Genomic DNA, 18120 nt, shown 5'->3' with positions numbered 1-18120 from the left:
CTATGCAGAGCAGAAAAGCTCACAACAAAGTGTCTGGAGCTGGCTTTGAGCTTGCCTGGCTTTGTAAGCCCAGTGCACCATGAAAAACAGGGCTTAGCCATCAGCTGTGCCTGAGCACTGTTCCTCACTGGAGTTTGGGGGCCAGAGGCAAGTTTGGAGCAGATGAGGATGGTAGGAGGGACCCCAACTTCAATTCTGGTATCTCTGGCTATCCCCACTCCATCCGTGTGGCAGGGCTGATGAAACTGCGTGAAACGCTGCACTGACAAGGCTATGCATTGTTTGATGGATTTCTCTCTCTTTTCCGTGTTTTTTTTCATTTAGTGATGAACACATATGCATACTCTTTCATTGCCGTAATCAGGTTTGTTTCATTGAAGACAAAGCTGAATTCAGTTCTCTTTAACTCCATTTCAGTTTTTCTAACTCTGTCCACCCTCTCTGAGAGCTAACCTTACCTGTGGGACTGACATATTATGGCTGGCCTGGGTGCAGAGGCCCTCATTTAGCACTCAAAAATGGACTTTTTTCTTCCATGACAGCCCTCAAAGAACTATTCTTTTATTTTGGTTGTGTCCATTTAAGCTTTGTCATAATGACAGCAATAACTAATGGAGGTCAAAATGCTAGCTACTAAATCCAACATTACAATGTTTGTCCATACTGTCAGCTCTCCCAGAGACAGAATATTTTTATGAGTCTTGAGCACATGAGCATTTTTCAAGTAAACAGGAAAAAAGTTTTTTTCACCAGGAACAGGACTTTGCCTGCAGATTTTCAAACCTAATGTTAACTCTAAGGTTAATTTTTCGTATTTATGCCTGAACTGAAAAAAAAAAACAAAAAACAACACCTCGTTTAAAAAGTACCAACATTTAAAAAATGAATTAATGAAACAAAACCAATACATCCATTCTGATTAACATGAAAGGTTTCATTTCAGTGAAAAGGGCTTTCTTATTTTTGTTTACCTTTCAGTTATCGAACTCTGACTCTTTCTTAACATTTCCTCTTCTAACAGAAATGCTGTCTTGAAAAGTTAAAAATTTCATTCCCTCAGTGTCAGAATAAAACACTGCAATATTTTTTTTTTTGCTCCCTCATTCCCTGATCATTATCTTTTGCCAGATGTGATTGGAGTGTTTCAGTGGCAGTTTCATAAACTGCCTATTTAGGCAAATGTCTCTTCATTAAAAAAATTAGGCCAGCTCTACCCACAGCAACTGACTTGGGAGAGGTGGCAGAATCAGAGTCTGAGCTGGAAAATGCATACAGGACAATTATAAGAGCATGCCTGATTTAGCTTTTGTACAAGCAAGTTGAGTGCAAAATGCATCTTTGCAGCTCAAATTTGTCTGAAAAGGAAATGTCACTTTTAGATGTTAATAGTCAGTGCGCTTGCCTATAGATCATAATCCACCTACATAATTATTGTGTCACCTTTTACATAAAGAGTCTTCGGGGAAAGTGGCTGGGATCCTTATTTTTCTTGATAGCTGAAAGATTTATTGATTTGCCTGACATCTGCAATTCATTTGAGAATGTGCAAGTAGAAAGACTTTTTCTTGCATTCCTATTTGCAGAAGCCTTTTGTTTCATAGGTACATTGATATCTTTTCATGGCATTCATAAAGGGCTCTGAAAAAAATAGGTTATCTTTTCTCCTTTAGATGTGTAAGATAAAATACTACAAATAATTGTGGCTAGCTACTATTGAGCTAAAATATCATCTTAAATTGGTAGAGACAAATAATGGACAGATATGCAGCATATATTTTGAGACAGTTATCTAGGTAGAAATCTTGCTTTATTCAGTCATTGTAAGAAATTTACACCTTTAGTTTCTACATAGAAAACTAGATAGAGAAAATACACTTCACAGTGCCTTATTTAATTAATCTTGGGGGTGAGAAAGAAGCCTATGTTTTGGGTTTTGTTTTGTTTTGTTTTCCAAATAATCTGGATTATATAAAGGTACTTGTGCTAATTTCCTATATATAGTTATCTTCAGTTCCTCACTGGAGCAACTCATGTGAGTCTATGGAAAAAATATAACCGCTCATGTTGGCTATCTTCGAAGAGACCCCTGGAGAAGCCATAGTGTATCCCTAGCAAACAAGTACTGTTCATTTATTATGCAGTTTTTACAAAACAGGTGAGTTTCTTAAGAAAATCTTTTCTATACATAGTGTAACAAGAGGATGCTTTAGTCAGGTGTAACCAGCATCCTGCCCCACTATTGCAAAACTTACCTAGGATCACTGGATAATTTATGTTGTAAGGGACCCCAGGAGATCCCTTGTGCACTGCTGCTCCAAGCAGGGCTAGCAGTGGGGTAAAGCCAGGGCTGCTCAGGACTTTGCCCAGCCAGTCGTGTAACCCCCTCAAGGATGGAGTCTGCCCATCTGCTGGGCAGCCTGTCCCTCTGCCTGCCTGCTGCCTTGCCTGTCCTTGTGGGGAAAGGTTTCCATAGCCAGCCTAAACTCCTCTCATTTCAGCTCATGCCTGATGTAACTTGTTGCCCTGCTGGGCACAGGTGACAGCCCCTGCCCGTGTTCCTGTCTGTGCTCTTGCTGATGCAACCCCAGATTCTGCTGGCCATCTGTTGCCAGGGCACACTGCCAGCTCCTGTTCAGCAACACATGTTAAATTCCCCCTGCTGCTGTGAGTCGCTGCAGAGACAGATGTGCACTGCTCTCTCACCCTTTATCAACTTTCTGAAACTATTAGAAATACTTTAGGAGATGGGAAAAGACAAAATCATGGTTCCTACAGTTGAGCATCTTCACCCAACAAGCTGAATGTTTTTGTTCAGACTTGTGCTCCGCAGTTCTCATCAGATGGATGGATTCTTCAACAGGTTTAAACTTTTTGGTTTTTTTTTAAAGTAACAGCATCTCAACACTTCCCAGCTAGTAATAAACGTTATTTGAAGAGTCATCCATACCTACTTGTGAGACGCTTGCTACGGAGAGGTATCAAATGTAAAATCACGGTGGGAGTTCATGATTATAAAAGGAATACAAGCTTTAAGTGAAAACTTACAGACTCTGCAATAGTCAACAGCATGTGGATTATTATTTTGGTAAACTGACTTTTCCAAAAAGATACCTCTGACTCAGTCAAATTCTGCTCTAATATTGCAGTTAATGAGGATATATATGGACTACAAGAATGTATGGATGATTGGACTGGAGGCATAATTTGCCCCTCAACTGCAGCACAGTTACTAGCTGGAAGCAATCACACGTACAGTGCTTTTAATCAGAGTATGACAAATCAAAGTGTAACAATTATTTCCTTACAAGCAAGCTCTGTATTCCAACAAACCAATAATTAATTACATCAACATTACTTGAAAAGTGTAAAAGTATGCAAAAGAGGCAGCTCACAAAATCTGTATGTGCTTGTTATTCTCAGAGCCCCTAGAAGAGACTGAGTTTAAGACTCATAATAAAGTTACAAGGCACAGGACAGACTGAACTGTCACTTACTTTTGGAAAGAAAAGTAGGAGTATGGCAATCATGGAAATCATTTAATAGATCTGCTTTTTATTTTCCTTGTTCAGTCATTATCTTGCTCTTGAAAGAAACCCAATGCACTGAAAGTCTACAGGATATAACTTTTTGTCAAAAGAATAACTTCAAATCTTTTAATTGAGCTATGACTTCCAAATATCCTATTATAAAGCTCTTTTTTTTTCTCAAAGATAAAATGTAGGATTCCAAACATCTTATTTACTTCATAAGTAGTATTTCGGCTGAATTAATATTATCACCAAATTATGAAATAGGCCAGTATAGCTTCTATTCAGATGACAGATTAAAGTGCACTACAGAAACATTTTGAGGAACTATTAATTTTGTAAGAAAATTATATATGTAACCTATTTAATAAAGTCTAAAGCAAAGTATAAATCAATGACTGATACCAGCATTTTGGTGGAATCACCATAGACTCTTTTTGCAGCAAGATGCGGAAAACCATCATGTTAAAGGCTCAAGAGTAATTCACCTGCTTGGTTTGTATTTTTCTTTTCTGCCAAAGCCCTTGGTTTTGCTCTTCCTTCTTTAAAAGTAGGTATACCCATGATGTATATCTGTCTCCATGTGTTCTTTTTTCAAGTATTTCTCCTTTTAACATTTAGTGCTCATTTACAGTCTGACTGAAAACTCATTAAAAACAACAGAAGGCCTCCACAGCTTTCAGTGGATTTTGGATTAGATTCATGCTTACCTTGTATGCTTTGTGCGGCACTGCCAAAACACCAAGGGATTCATAATACAGCATAAATACAGAGGGCCTCTTGCTTTGTCTATCCTGGTTATTCAAATGGGATCAAAACAGTTCTGTGGCCCTGAGGCAAATGGTAAGAGACCCATGTCTACGCTATTGCACTTTCTTGCCTTCCACAGCAGATAGGCTGCACTACTGGGAATAGTCCCTAGCCAGTGCCATTTCCTGAACCATGCCCAGATCTGTCTGGAAGGGAGCCAGCCTGCCAGGTCCCAAACCATCCCACAGACTCCTCTAGGACTTTGGCTATGCAGACAACTGAGCTGCCATACCCAGGACATTCCTTGGCAGGAATACAAAAGGGCACATTTACTAAACTAGATGTAGCCCTTCACCTTGACAACACTAGTTACCACAAATCAGAAATGAGTGGTCAATATTAAGTGCATCTTCAGGAAAAAAAAGGGGGGGGGGGGGGGGGAGAGAAAAATATGTAAGAAAAGTAACATCAAAACAGATGGGGCTACTGAGGCACTGAACCGTTGTACAGTTTCTGCTGAAGACAATTTAGAAGTTTCTTCTTGACTGTATGAGAGAGCAGGTTCTCCTTAGTTTTGCCCTAGTGTAAACAGAAGACATACAGCCCTCTCAATCTGATTTGACTTGCACCTGGTCCATTCTTTCAAGGCGCACATTCCTTTTCAATTAATTACACAGAGAACTAAGGCTGACTTCCCAAATGAGGAATTTTAGTGCCACAAGTTAGGCAACATCTAGGTCTTGTTAGGCAGTATCTAGGTCTTAAAGTAGAAACAATCTCTGTCCTGGTCAACAAAAATGTCAGCTCCATAAAACAGAAAGCACAAATATTATGGAAAAAGTTTAAAAGCTTTTCCACAAAGGAACACCACCTACAGAAATATATAACACATACATAGAGAAAGAAACATATAAAAAAGGGGGAAATAGTTCCCCTTCTTATCATTTACTGTCTTTAATAAATCCCAGGATAATGTCAAACATTATTTCTCCACTCACGGAAAACATGATTTTCTGTAACCAATAATCAATATATGGCTTTAGTTATCAAGATCCACAGCTATTCGCACTTCATTAGCAACTATGAAATCTGGAAAATGTATCTATTCTGGCAGATAAATCAATGTAGTAAAGGCGGAGCAGCTTTTGTACCTTGGCCACCATGGAATCTAAAAGCTCAATAGCTTGATTTCTTTGAAACCTGTGGCTGGCATCCAGTAAAAATGGTAACTTCAAATCAGCTTTTCATTATATATGTTAAGAAGAGAGAATTGATGAATCCTATTAACCAGCACATGAAAGAGAGGAAGTTGCAGACAAAAGGTGTTCCTGATCTGTGCTCTCACTCTTTCTTGGGACATTCAGGAATACACTGGATCCCAGTAGCCAATCCTGAATATTTGCTATATTTACTGTAGGAAGTGCATGTTGTGAAATAAGGGGGGAAAGAAAAAAAGATGGTGACTGCAGAAATTATGCAGATAATTTTTCATGAAGGAAAGGAAGAGGAAGATTAAATAAGAACAGGCCATTTTATTTTGGCTTCACTGTTTCACTACTGTGTTTTGTTGTACTTTGACAATTGCACTTGGGTGTTTCCTGGTTTGCTCTGACTTACTGTGGAGACATTCCTTGCCTGTGGTGTTTGCTAGCTACCCTCAGCACATGTTGTCTTGGGTGTCCTTTCACTGGATAAACGCATACTGCTTCAGAGTAGGTCACTTTACCTGTATGAAGTCACACTGTGACCTCCCGCAGCATGACTATTTACCTAGTCTGCTGAGAGATGGAGTTGAACAGATGCATCTTACTTGCTGAAAGAAATGGAGCAGGATGAAAACAGTCAACACAGGATTCCCCCATCCTATTAGTGTGTACTGCCTGTCTCACCCTCGTAGTTGTGCTGCTGTAAGAGGCAGTAATTATTCATTATTAGCTTGCCCTTACAGAAGCAATTGTGTAGAATTTCCCCCTGCAATAATGCTCCTAGGATAGGCAGCAATGAATTCCACTGTCAGTTCCAGCACCCTTCCTCTCTAAGCTGCGTAAGTGGAGCTACCAGATGATGTTACAAATCACTCCAGAAGCTGCATTCTTCAATGGAGCAGATAAATACAAAACCAGACTGCTGCTTCTTCGCACTGGGAAGCTGTATTCATGGAAACTGTAGGAACACTAGAAAGCAAAGAGAGGAAGAGCACCAAGTGACAAAACTCACTGCTGGAAGTAAAGAGATGCTCTGTAGAACACTGTGTTAGTGTGACACCAAGCTAGGGTTCAGAAGATGAGGCTTGTTCCCAACATGATACAAAGATTTCTGCTGCTGAATGTGGAGAAAATAGCCTTCTTAAATACTGTTAGTGGATGAAGAATGTCTGGACAGGCTGTCAACTCCCCTGCTTGACAGTATCTAAGCAATAACTTGGAATGCCTTTTTAATGCAGCAAGTGTGCTAGAGTGCAGCCAGGGCACATGTTTCAAAGACTGGTGATTTCGTTCACTCCATCTATTCTAGGAACTGATCTCTGCAGGCCTTTCTGAGGTCCATTACTTACCACAGAGGGCAAGAAGGAGGGCAGCACTGCTTGGGACAATTTTCCCTTAGATGAAGCATTTCTTCCCTCCATGTTCCTATGTTCCCCACCTTTTCAAGTCTAATATGGAAAAAAAGTAGCTGATTTTACTCTGTAATAGTTTTGTTGACTGTTAGGTGTGTTGACTGGTTGACCAAAGAGTCTATTTCTTGAACTTGTGTGGTTAAAAAACTTCTGGTGTGCTGGAAATGGAGAAGGCAATTTGGTAAGAAAGACAGCTTCCTTATTTTAAACTGTTTTTTTCTCACTAATGTGGAAGCCATAGTTCTTTTTGAAGGCAGATACTTAAGTTTATTTACATTTGTGTGTGTGCTACCTCAGTAACAGAACAGCCATTACTGATGGGCTTTAGCTGCTCTTGAAAGGAATTATGTGATGAGACACTGTCTCAGCCTTCCTCCCTCTCAAATCCAGTTGCAAATATTGTAAAAATATACAAACAAAAAACCCCAAACAAGCAAACAGACAGATTTGATACTGCCAACAGAATAACATCAGTTCTATTTACTATTTCCACAGAATACTTCTACAGAGATTTTTCAGGATCTCTCTCATAAGAGCTATAAATCTTGAATTATTATGCATAATTGTTATTATGCAACGCAGAAGTCTTAGAATAAGTGACTGCATTAGGCACATACATTGTTTGAGTAGATCCTGAGGGACAACCCAAGGAATATTTTTTATCACCTATACTGTAATCCTGCCCACCAAAAAGGGACAGCTAGTCTGGAAATCCTCTCGAACAAACTTCCCAATTTGCTTTCCAAGTAAGCTTCTAAAATAAAAATGGAATTTAGGTATTTCTTTAGCTTGTTTTTAAGTTCATTCTGAATGGATACAGTGATGGTCAATGACATGTCTGTGAACTTCAAAGAAAGAACATGTGGCTATCATATATTCAGTGTGATAAGCATGCATACTGTGAACAAATACAGCCAATCTGTGGCTAAAAATTGTCGCTATATACTACTAGTATGTCAGCATCATTCTGCAACCAGCCCTTAAAGAAAGAGCTAAAAGAAAGAACAAAATGTAGAACTTCAGGTCTAATTTTTATTTTTATTTTTAAATTGCACCACACAAAGGATAAAATTGATTTTTATATTTTCAATTTTAAAATAGAGTGAAAACCCAAAGAGCACTGAACTTGAAGATTGCTTTATTTTCCCACTCACTAGTGGGCCCAGGGGGAAGATGCCCTAAACCGCTACTTCTAGTACCAGTGCTCTGCTTCCACTCTCCTACCCACTGAACAGCAGAGTGCAGTAGTGTAGAGAGAGCATGAAGTCTCATGCTTATAACCAAGTCTTTTTCCCAGTCTCTTTCCAATTATCTTCTCTTGTTCTCCATTCAGCCCCACAAAATTCCAGTGCTGGAAGTGACAAACAATCCACATACACAGGTCTATAGAGTTTCATGTCAAGCTGCACAAGTCCTGTCAAGAACTTTGGGTCATCACTAAGGGGCTGGAATTTGTGCAGTCACAACAGCATTGCTCTTAGATAGCTGAGCCAGTGAGTTGAACACTAGCTTGGTTTGTTTATATCCATCTTTGATTGCTGTGTAGACATACCCCTAATGACAACCTAAATGACAATCAGTGTTGAAATGGCCACTCTTGAATTTAACTAGGTCTGAAAACAAAAAGTCAACACATTTAATTGTTAACATTTCCAGTAAGAAAAAATTTACTATGTTTGAGGCAAACTATATCAATATTTTCCAAACATTTTTTAAAGACTGGACATGAAAGAATATTTATTTCTGCACAGAATTTCAGAATGCCTGATTTTCTTTCCAGGGCAAAACAAAAATAAATGTCACAATCTTGACATTTCCTGTGACATGGAATTGTTACTCTCTACTGAGACTGTATGCAAAATATGATTAATGTTGAAATGGATGTAAATAAGTTAAAAGCATCTGAACAGATTTTTCACTCAAGTTGAGAATTTAATTAGAGACTTAACTGTGTGTTCAAATTTCACTATGTTCCAAATGCCTGTAGTCCTGTAAAATCAAGGGAAATTACATTTACTGCCAAATAGCCACATTCTTGGTTGGTGTCAGAAACGGACGTGTGCTACAATGAAATTTCTTTGTTCTCTCAGATACGGCTAATTTCTCACATTAATGTATCTTTGGTTTTCAATCAGTAATGCAATAGTTCCTAAACAAAGTCCTTTGTAGTTCTGCATCTCGGATCACAAATAAAAAATACTGAAGACTTTAGTGTTTAAGAAGCCCACAACACTGTTAGTAATGAGACAACTTCCCAAATCACTGCCGAATTTGGAACAATTACATTGCATCAGATGGTGAAGACATTGTTATGAAAATACTAATCCTGTAAATGTCTGCTTGAATGATTAAAGTCATTATTAAAGCTGGGATATTATTAAAATTCAGGGCTTGAAATGCACAACGCTGAACCAGTACGGTGTGGTTATTGTACTTCAGTATCAAACAGGATGAGGGGAACACGAAGCAAATCCAAATCAGTTTGTTTTTTGTTAGATGTGTTTACTTCATATAAAATAACACAAAGAAGAAAATAACGCAAAGAAGAATCAGTAACTTAAAACGAATGTCTGCAGGTCTCAGAAATGGACCATGTAAAAGGAGCAGAAAAGTTGGTGCAATTACTTCTCAGTTTCTGTCCAGTTAAACAGTGACTAGGTATGAACATGATCCTGTACTGGGTTTCCCTGCAAGGGGAGCAAGGGTTTCCCTGCTCCAGGATCCTTTTCTCACAGCTGTAGGTACTTACAGAATAAGATCATGTCAGGAATGAAGTAATTTTTCCTGTGTTCTCTTGTGACTGCACAGTCTCCTCCAATATCTATTTCACTGGATACAGGCTTTGGAAATGTGTGGAGGAGTGCTAAGAATTGGATTTTATTTTCAGTGAAAGTATTTAAAATACAAAATAAATATTATAAAGTTTTATGACAATATCCATTCTTTTTCACCTGAAAGTGAGACTTGATTTCTTCTTCTAATAATCCTCAGGTTAAAATTGTTTATGGTAATCACACACAAAGCTTCTTTTCCATGTCTGGACAGAAAATCAAGGCAAATTACACAACATGATTTTACTTTGTAAGAGCAAACAACAAAATCAACCAGGGAGAGAAATGCTACAACAACAAAAAAAAAAACCAAAAAACAAACAAACTTGTCAGAACTCAAAAAAACTCCAGCAGTAAAATATATTGGTTTTTAGAGATTCTGAAATGGAAAATTATTCTTGGTATATTTTGCTTATCCAGATCTTTATTTTTTTGTGAGAAATTATCAAGGTAATGGCAGACTTAAGAGATTAGAAGACTGCAGGCTAAACTGGTATCTTTCAGGCTGTAAAAAAGTTCATACATATTCTGGAAACAGGAATAGATGGTACTTTCCCTAGACTCTTCTAAACCCCTTTTTTCTGTTGCAGTAATGCAAAATACAATTATATCTTCAGAAAAAAAAAACCAGAAAGGCTGGATGGCAACTGTGGTGCCAGCAGTTCTGTCTCCTCCTTTATAATTTTCTGCATAGGGCATCTACAGCTAGCCATGTATGGCCTTTTTTTATGACTTGCATGAAACTGTTACTAGAGTGCTTTGGCTTCCTCCCACTTTTCTGTAACTACTGCAAGAGATTCAGATTGAGAGCTGCAAGTAGTCCACAGTGAATCAGAGAGTGATGATTCTCCTGTGTTTAGATATCTAATCTGAAAATTAGTCACAAAAAGTCACACTCACTCTCTGGTAATTAAAGCAATTATATAAACAGATATTAATCTCTTTCTGAGAAGTGTTGTGAAGCTTAATTCATTAAAGTTTTAATGCTTTGAGAATTTCACTTGAAAGACGTTACAGAAGTCCGATGCCTCATGTAATCATTCCTCCAGCATTCACAGGTAAAAGATAATAGGTGGAAACACAGTATTACTCATGTTTTGTAAGTTGTTAGCTTTTGCCACAAAGAAAGTAAAACTATTATACTGTATCAACATAATGTAGGAATAATGAGATGCAGATATGAATATTATCTTTACTAAGTTGATTAAGAGGAAAAGCTGAGTGGCTTAGAGGATAAGGGACTGGGATTTCATCTCAGAAACCCCAGTGGAGATTTAATTTGAAATCCACTGCTGGAACATTAGCTGCACAATAGCTTGCTTTAATCTGCTGATAGAGGGAAACTATTTGCCAGCTATCAAAGGGGTACCTGCCTCTGACAGGACAGTACTCCCCAAACATACACATTAAATCCTGTTATTTTCAAAGTCTGAGGCAATTTTAATAAACAGTATTTGGCAACCTTTAGCCACAACTAGGTGATCTAAATACCCGTATTATTTGTCAGTTGCAACTATCTTGCTGTGACTTCCAGCGCTTGTGGAATGTGGAATAATTCACTGATATGTGTAGCTACCTGTCTTGGAAACAGCTCACTTAGGAAATAGGTAAAGAAGGGATTCATATAGTTAATGGATGTCAAACATATTGGGCAAACATTTGAACAGTATGAATATTTTGTTAACAATCTAACGTTCTTTTCTAAAGAAAATTCTGTCTGTACTCCACACATACTTAATATAAAATGCTTAAACATTTCATATTCCTTATATAAGGATTAGTAAAAAATATTTGTACATTCTTCTAGAGAGTGTGGTTTTGTTATTAAGGCATTGAATTTGGTTTTATAAATTCCAGTCCCAAATATCTAGGAAAATCTAGAAATATCTAGAAAAATCTGAGGAGGGGCTCTGCACATGAGCATTCACTTTCTTTCAGTCTTGAAAATGAAAGTTTCTACTTCTAGAAATCCAGAAGAATAGAAAAAAATTGTGTGTGTGTGTGTGTGTGTATGATCGTTTATCTGCACTCAAGTCTCATTTTGTATGGAGTAAAAGAAAATCCCTGACTAACAATACAGCTGTAGCTTCAATTAACTTTTTTCAGCCTTGGAGAAACCACTTTATCTCAGTTCTTACCTGTTATAGTTTTGCTTATTTAAACTACAAGTTACGCAGAGCAGAAAACTTGTCTTATTAAATATAAAGTATTATGCAAGAAATTGCATAGTATATGATCCTGATCATTGCCTGAACAAGTAGATGATATGTTTGTATAAAACAAATAGCCAGATTGGGCCACCAGGTAATGAAAGTTGCTCCCTTTTGATTTTGTTGTTGTTGTATTTTTCTCAAAGAAGAGTGCTCGGTTCAGTTCATAGTAAGTCTACAGACGATAAGAAATCCACAAATGTGCACTACTGTAATTCTGGAAGATCATTGCCCATGGAAAGATCAGCAGCCAAGAGGACATGAGTGTTCTCAGGCCTTAAAATTACTCCTCCAGGCAAGGGGAAAGCATGTTGAGGAATATGTCTTCATTGTACTTTTATTGGCAAGGAGGCTTTTATCTCCAAGGCTGATGATTCCTCACAGAATCTTATCGATTCCCATAGGTTATTCTCCTTGACTTCAAAATGGCTCACATTTTTACTTTCTGGTTTTAGTTAAGGGTGTTGGTAAGTTATAACTTATGGAAATAAAGGAACTTGCACATTACCAAGTGCTGCTCTAGGCCATGTCATAAAATTTAATTAATTTTTATTAGAATTATTTTTTTTTAACCATATCACTTCCTAAAAATAAAATACTAAAAATGTCAAAAAGAAGAAAGGGAGGAGTCTTCCAGGAACTTAATATGCATTAGGCAATAGGTGATAAAAAATCAGAAGGTAAGACATGGACAACTTCAAGTTTTGCATAACAGTCTACTTTGCCGATCGCCATCTTATTACTTTGCATCAGAATTAATATAAAGAAGTTAAATAAAAAAGAAGTTAAATAAAAAAAAATAATTTTTCCAGCTGTTACCCTGGAAATTAACTGAACACATGAAGTACATGAAAAGAGCCAAATTGTAAAAACATGCACATATATTTCACCTGCATTTCTTTCTTTCAATCCATCTGCTCATCATTTAACTATTCATATGTAACTGCACTTAGTATCCAGTAGCTTCCTAGGTCATAAAATATTGATTCAGGTTTTTTTATTGTGTATCTTTCTTGAACTTTGACTTTTCATCTTAGTGCTGCCTTGATGAAATATTTAGAAGTACATTTTCCACGTGAAAAGTAAATGTAGAGATTTTCTATGGTAGCCTCTGTTAATGCACTGGCTTCAACCCACAGGAGATCCAAGCTGAACCCTATCTTGGTCACTTTTAGTTGAAAAGTGCACATACAAACAACCACCATCCCAAAGCAACTTTTTCTTTTTTTTTTTTTTAAGGTAGAGGTTAGATTTGTGACTTGTTTGGGCAGGTCTGCCACCCTTCCTCATTATAGGTACATTGAGAGAGCTTTGACAAAAGGTATCCAAAGAGGTGACATCAATAGTTTTATCCCAGTGGATAAAAATGTTTTATCTATATAAGAAAACAAGGCTCCCAACTTAAAAATAAAAATAAAACCAAAACCAAACAACCAAACACCCCCCCCCCCAAACAAAACAAAAAAAAAACCAACAAAGCAAACAACCCTATTCTACATATATTTATAGGCACTGAACGTTGACTGGAGGCTACCATGATGCCCATCTACCAGAACAGCCAGAAAGAGGATCTGGGCAACTCCAGGCCTGTCAGTTTGACCTCAGTGGCAGGGAAGGTCTTTCAGCAAATCACCTTGAATGCAATCACACAGCATGCATAGGACAAACAAGCAATCAGTCCCAGTCAGCATGGGCTCATGAAAGGCAGGTCCTGCTTGACCAACCTGATCTCCTTCTACAACAAGGTGACCCATGAGGTGTGGATGTTACCTACGTAGATTTAGGAAAGCCTTTGGCACAGTTTCCCACAGTATTCTCCTGGAGAAATTGGCTGCTCATGGCTTGGGCAGGTGTATGTTTCACTGGGTAAAAAACTGGCTGGACCGCTGGGCCCAAAGAGTGGCGGTGAATGGAGTTAAATCCAGTTGGCCACTGGTCACCTGTGCTGTTCCCCATGGCTCAATAGTGGGGCCAGTTGTTTAAAAATTTCAGCAACAATCTGTGAATGGGATAAAGTGCACCCTCAGTACGTTTTCAGTAGTAGACTTGGCAGTGGTAAGTTAATGGTTGGACTTCATTTTAAAGGTCTTTTCCAACCTAAATGACTGTATGATTATATTTTGCCCATTTTGAATAAACTGCACACAGCTCTTGATTAAGACAAGCTGTTTGAACAAACAGAATTGAAGAAGTAGAGAAACCAGTCTAAAGGTTTTCTTACCCTTAATTTTAAATTCATAAAATCTTGTGCTTGGGAGATGCTACTAGGGAGAGAAGTTTCTATATAAAGCACACTGACTATTTTCCATAGAAAACTATTTTTTTTTTTTAAATCAGAAAAGTAATGTGATGACTGGAGTCACTGTTGTAATTGATATGCAGAGACAGTATTTACTTCAACTTTTATCACTTAGAAGTTAAAAGCCTACTAGTTCAATCATCTAGGCCTTCCTCATAGGAAAGTTAGATGATTAGATGATTTCCTCACAGAAAGTTAGATGACTGTAATTCCTCATAGGAATTAGTTTCTGTAAATGAGTGTCTCTTCATAGGCTGAGGATTTGATGCCTACATATCAAGCTTTTAGATGGACAAAGCTAGGTCAGAAGCATCTCACCCTGACAGAGGAGCCGTCTGAAACTATTAACATCAGGATGAATTTGCAGCATTCATAAGATGCATAGATTTGTCTCAATAACAATGCTGAACCCGTTATTACCTGGACAAGACAAATAATTAAGTGATAATGTCTGAGAACTCCAGTCTCAGAAAACTTTAACAAAATGGCAAGCTTTTTTTTTTTTTTTGTATAGTTGGCTGTTGCACTAGATACAAAAGATGTTCCCCAATTGCTGGAAAGCCAGGATAACAAGTAGTCTCTGGGTATGTACATAAATGTATGTTAATGGCAGGAAAGGTAGGAATAAAAGGATAGAAAGGGGAAATAAATGTAGTTTGCTGCACGGCTCTCTGTCTCAGCTTTGTTTAGGAGAATATTAATGGCTGTATCACCAAATTCAGAATTGCATGGAAATAAAATAATGAAACCTTAAGAGAAAGTCTTCAAATTAAAAGTACATGTTATCTACCAGACACCCAGCTATATGTTTAGTTCAAAGTATTTGTACAGATTGATACCCTAAACTCATTTTTCACATGATGTATTTATTAAATATAAACCTGTTTATTTTATTGAGGCTTCTGGAGTTTTAAAAATAATGCATTTAAATTTGTGTCATACAAACATTTTGGTAAAATAAAAGTTGACATCTCAGAGAAAACCTGAAGACCTATAATGTTTTATATGCAATGTATTTTCTCTGTGTTTCTTATGACAACAACAAACCTTCCTTAAAAAAAAAAAACAACAAAAAAACAAAAACAGGATTTGTTTTTTATTTTCACCTACCCTATCAGCTTCTAATGTAATAAAGTTTTGGGGCAGAAGAAACATACCATACAGAAGCACGGAGATCTGTCTTACCTTCTGGTTCCCTGATCTTACGTCCTGCTGCAGATTTTCGTAGCACACTCCGTCCTGAGTTGAACAAGCTAGTTAACTCATCAAGGGGACTGGTCAATGACCTTGAGTTTGTAGGGCTGTATGAAAATGAAGATAATGAATTTGAGTTCAATTTCCTGTGATCTGCTCTTGCCACCTTTGGGGAGTAAGGCAGTTTGGAGAATGGAGATGAACATCCAAGCTGAGCAGGATTTGGTCTCTGAGGTACTTTTGGAAGATCTGAGTTTGTACCTGTTTTCCCTGTATTAATCAGAAAGCTAGCACACGTATCTGGAGGAAATGCAAAATGTGTGGAAGCCCGGTGGGAAACAGAAGGTGGTACAGGAGGAGGGGGTGGTGGGAGAGGAGGAGGTGGTGTGGAAGGAGGAGTAACTTTGCTGGAAACATTGAACACAACCAAGCCTGGAGATGCTGGTCTTTCATTCTCCCCCTTCTGGCTTTTGGAGTACTGTGGTGATAATGGACTTGATCCTTCTGACTGCACGGGGTATTTTAGGTTGGTTTCCAATACAGGAAGCTTTTTGACTTCAAGTGGTGTTAGAGGTGATTCATCAGAAGCAGGTGAACATGTGACAGGGGTTGGAGGAAATACAAGAAGTGGTGGCCTGTGGGGGAGCAAGTTAGGGAAAGGGGCTGGAATGTCACATGAGTCTTTATAGATCAAAGCTGCCTGACTGTTTCCATCCAACAGTCCATCTTCAATGTTATAGGTTTTTTTGCTTTCAAACAACAAAGGAGGAGATCCAGTCACTACTGGAACTATTCCATTACCATTGCTTCCTTCTTCTGGTAGAAAATACTTCATTTCTTCATATACAGACTCTCCTTGTTCTGGACTTTCTGCTTCAGCAGAAATGCTCTTCATTGCATTCCCTACCATTTCAATATAGACAGGCTCATTTTCCTCCTCTTCTTGTGACATACAGAGACTCAACATGCCATGTTGCGGCCCATCAGCAGAACCTGCTCTCTGTACTGTCACAGTGTCATAGACACCTGGTTTAGCTACTGTACTTGTCTGTTTTACATCACCAGGCTTTTGGCCAGGTATTTCTTCATAAGAGCCACTAAGTTTTGTATTGGGACTTCGTTTTGGTTTTCTGGGAGGTATTTTTTTCATGGTACTATAATCATCACTGTGTGGCCTTGGACGGGTCAGTACTAGGAAAGTGAAAAAGGTCTGTGTTATTAACAGATCAAAGTCAGTTATTTCTTACACAGGTTTAATACTTCAAGTCTTTAAATGCTGCCCACAGATTTGACAATGTGCATCAGTCACAAACACAGAGTTTCAGTCAAAAGCATAAATATTTCAGGAATGAAATGCAGAACTTGCAGCTTCCTAACCACTAGCCTTTGCTACCTGGACAAATCTGGGTAACCTCTATGGCTAGTAAAACATGACAACTAACACCTGAGGAGGTATATTTTGAATACAAATGTTCACTGCGAGATCTGTAACACACTGAAATATTTGCTTGTTATTCCATTTGCCTCAAGAGACAATGCCATGCTTTTAACCAGGAGTTTCAACGCTGTGCTACTTCAACACACATTATTACCAGTAACTGAATTATCCCCCTTTTATGTAATATCTATAAAACTAATTATAGGCAGATATTATGCCTGTATCACCTTTTGTGCTGCGGGTGTGGAAATAATTTATAAAGTTAGGGAATCCCATAGTTTAAGGGCAATTCCCCAACTGAGTATATAGTGAACTACATGTCTTTTCATAGCCTCCAGGCTTGTATGGAATGGAGAAACTGGAAACTGGTCTTTTAAGATCAAAATTAGATGGTGTAAATCAGAGCTGGTTTTGGACAAAGACTCTGGAAACTGACATAATCCTTGGAAAATGAGTATACGCAGGGAAATTGGCCCTATTGTTTCATACATATGAAAAGAACTCCAAAGTTGTTTTGTGATTGTATGCAAGAATTAGTGTTAAGACCACAAATACATATATGAATTATCATTCTCTCAAAATCCTCTGCTAAAGCTTTTTGCTTAAATCCATAATTTCTTGAAGAGCTAGGCACAGAAAGCCAAAACCACTACCAAGCTCCTTAAACCACACTATCCTAAAATTTATTGGATACAGTTCATCTGTCCTTACACAGAGCTTGAATAACCAGGGAAGAGGTTAAGAAAAATGGATTTGCATCTGATGAACTGCACATGAGAACGGTAATTATTTTGCAAGAGGGCACTGCAGAGGTTTCCATCTGTTGTATGCAGTATTAGAGAATGGTTATACATAGCTTTAAACCCAACCTGAACGATCGTCCCTGATAAGACTAGAAGATCCTTTACAGAAAGCATGACAAGTCAAGACTTATCAAGAAAAAGCAGAATACATTCCTTCCCTTCATCTCCTACTCATTCATTTCAAGGTTGAAGGAGAATAGAACAACTGAACTCAAAACTATTCTATATCCACTATAATGCACTAAGATGCTTTGGGATTTTCATAGCACTTTCCTTCTAAACAAAAAATTCACTGTAAGCACAAATATAAACCACTGCAAGCAGTAAGTTATTTATGTGAACATAGAGAAAGAGTCGGAGAAAGTTTAATGTTTAACTTGGTGAAATTCAAGTTTCAAGCACTCTGTTCTAGTGATGTAAGATATTCTAGCATATGGTTTAAAAGGTGAAA

General features: G+C 37.9%; 1 protein-coding gene across 6 annotated transcripts in view; it reads right to left on the bottom strand.

Moving 5' to 3' along the window:
• Positions 1-18120, bottom strand: part of MYO16 (myosin XVI) — a 386124-nt gene that overhangs the window by 20270 nt on the left and 347734 nt on the right. For all 6 annotated transcript variants that reach the window (XM_062619194.1, XM_062619175.1, XM_062619202.1 and 3 more), the window contains one exon: positions 15420-16619. In XM_062619194.1, the coding sequence (XP_062475178.1) occupies positions 15420-16619 (1200 nt within the window). The remainder of the gene's footprint in view (positions 1-15419; positions 16620-18120) is intronic.

The sequence above is a fragment of the Pezoporus occidentalis genome, unplaced genomic scaffold (assembly GCF_034315485.1).
Source record: "Pezoporus occidentalis ecotype Australia unplaced genomic scaffold, CSIRO_AGI_Poc_V1 ctg105, whole genome shotgun sequence".
NCBI lineage: Eukaryota > Metazoa > Chordata > Aves > Psittaciformes > Psittacidae > Pezoporus > Pezoporus occidentalis.
The sequence above is the reverse complement of the archived record's forward strand: the minus strand, read 5'-3'. Positions and strand labels throughout refer to the sequence as shown.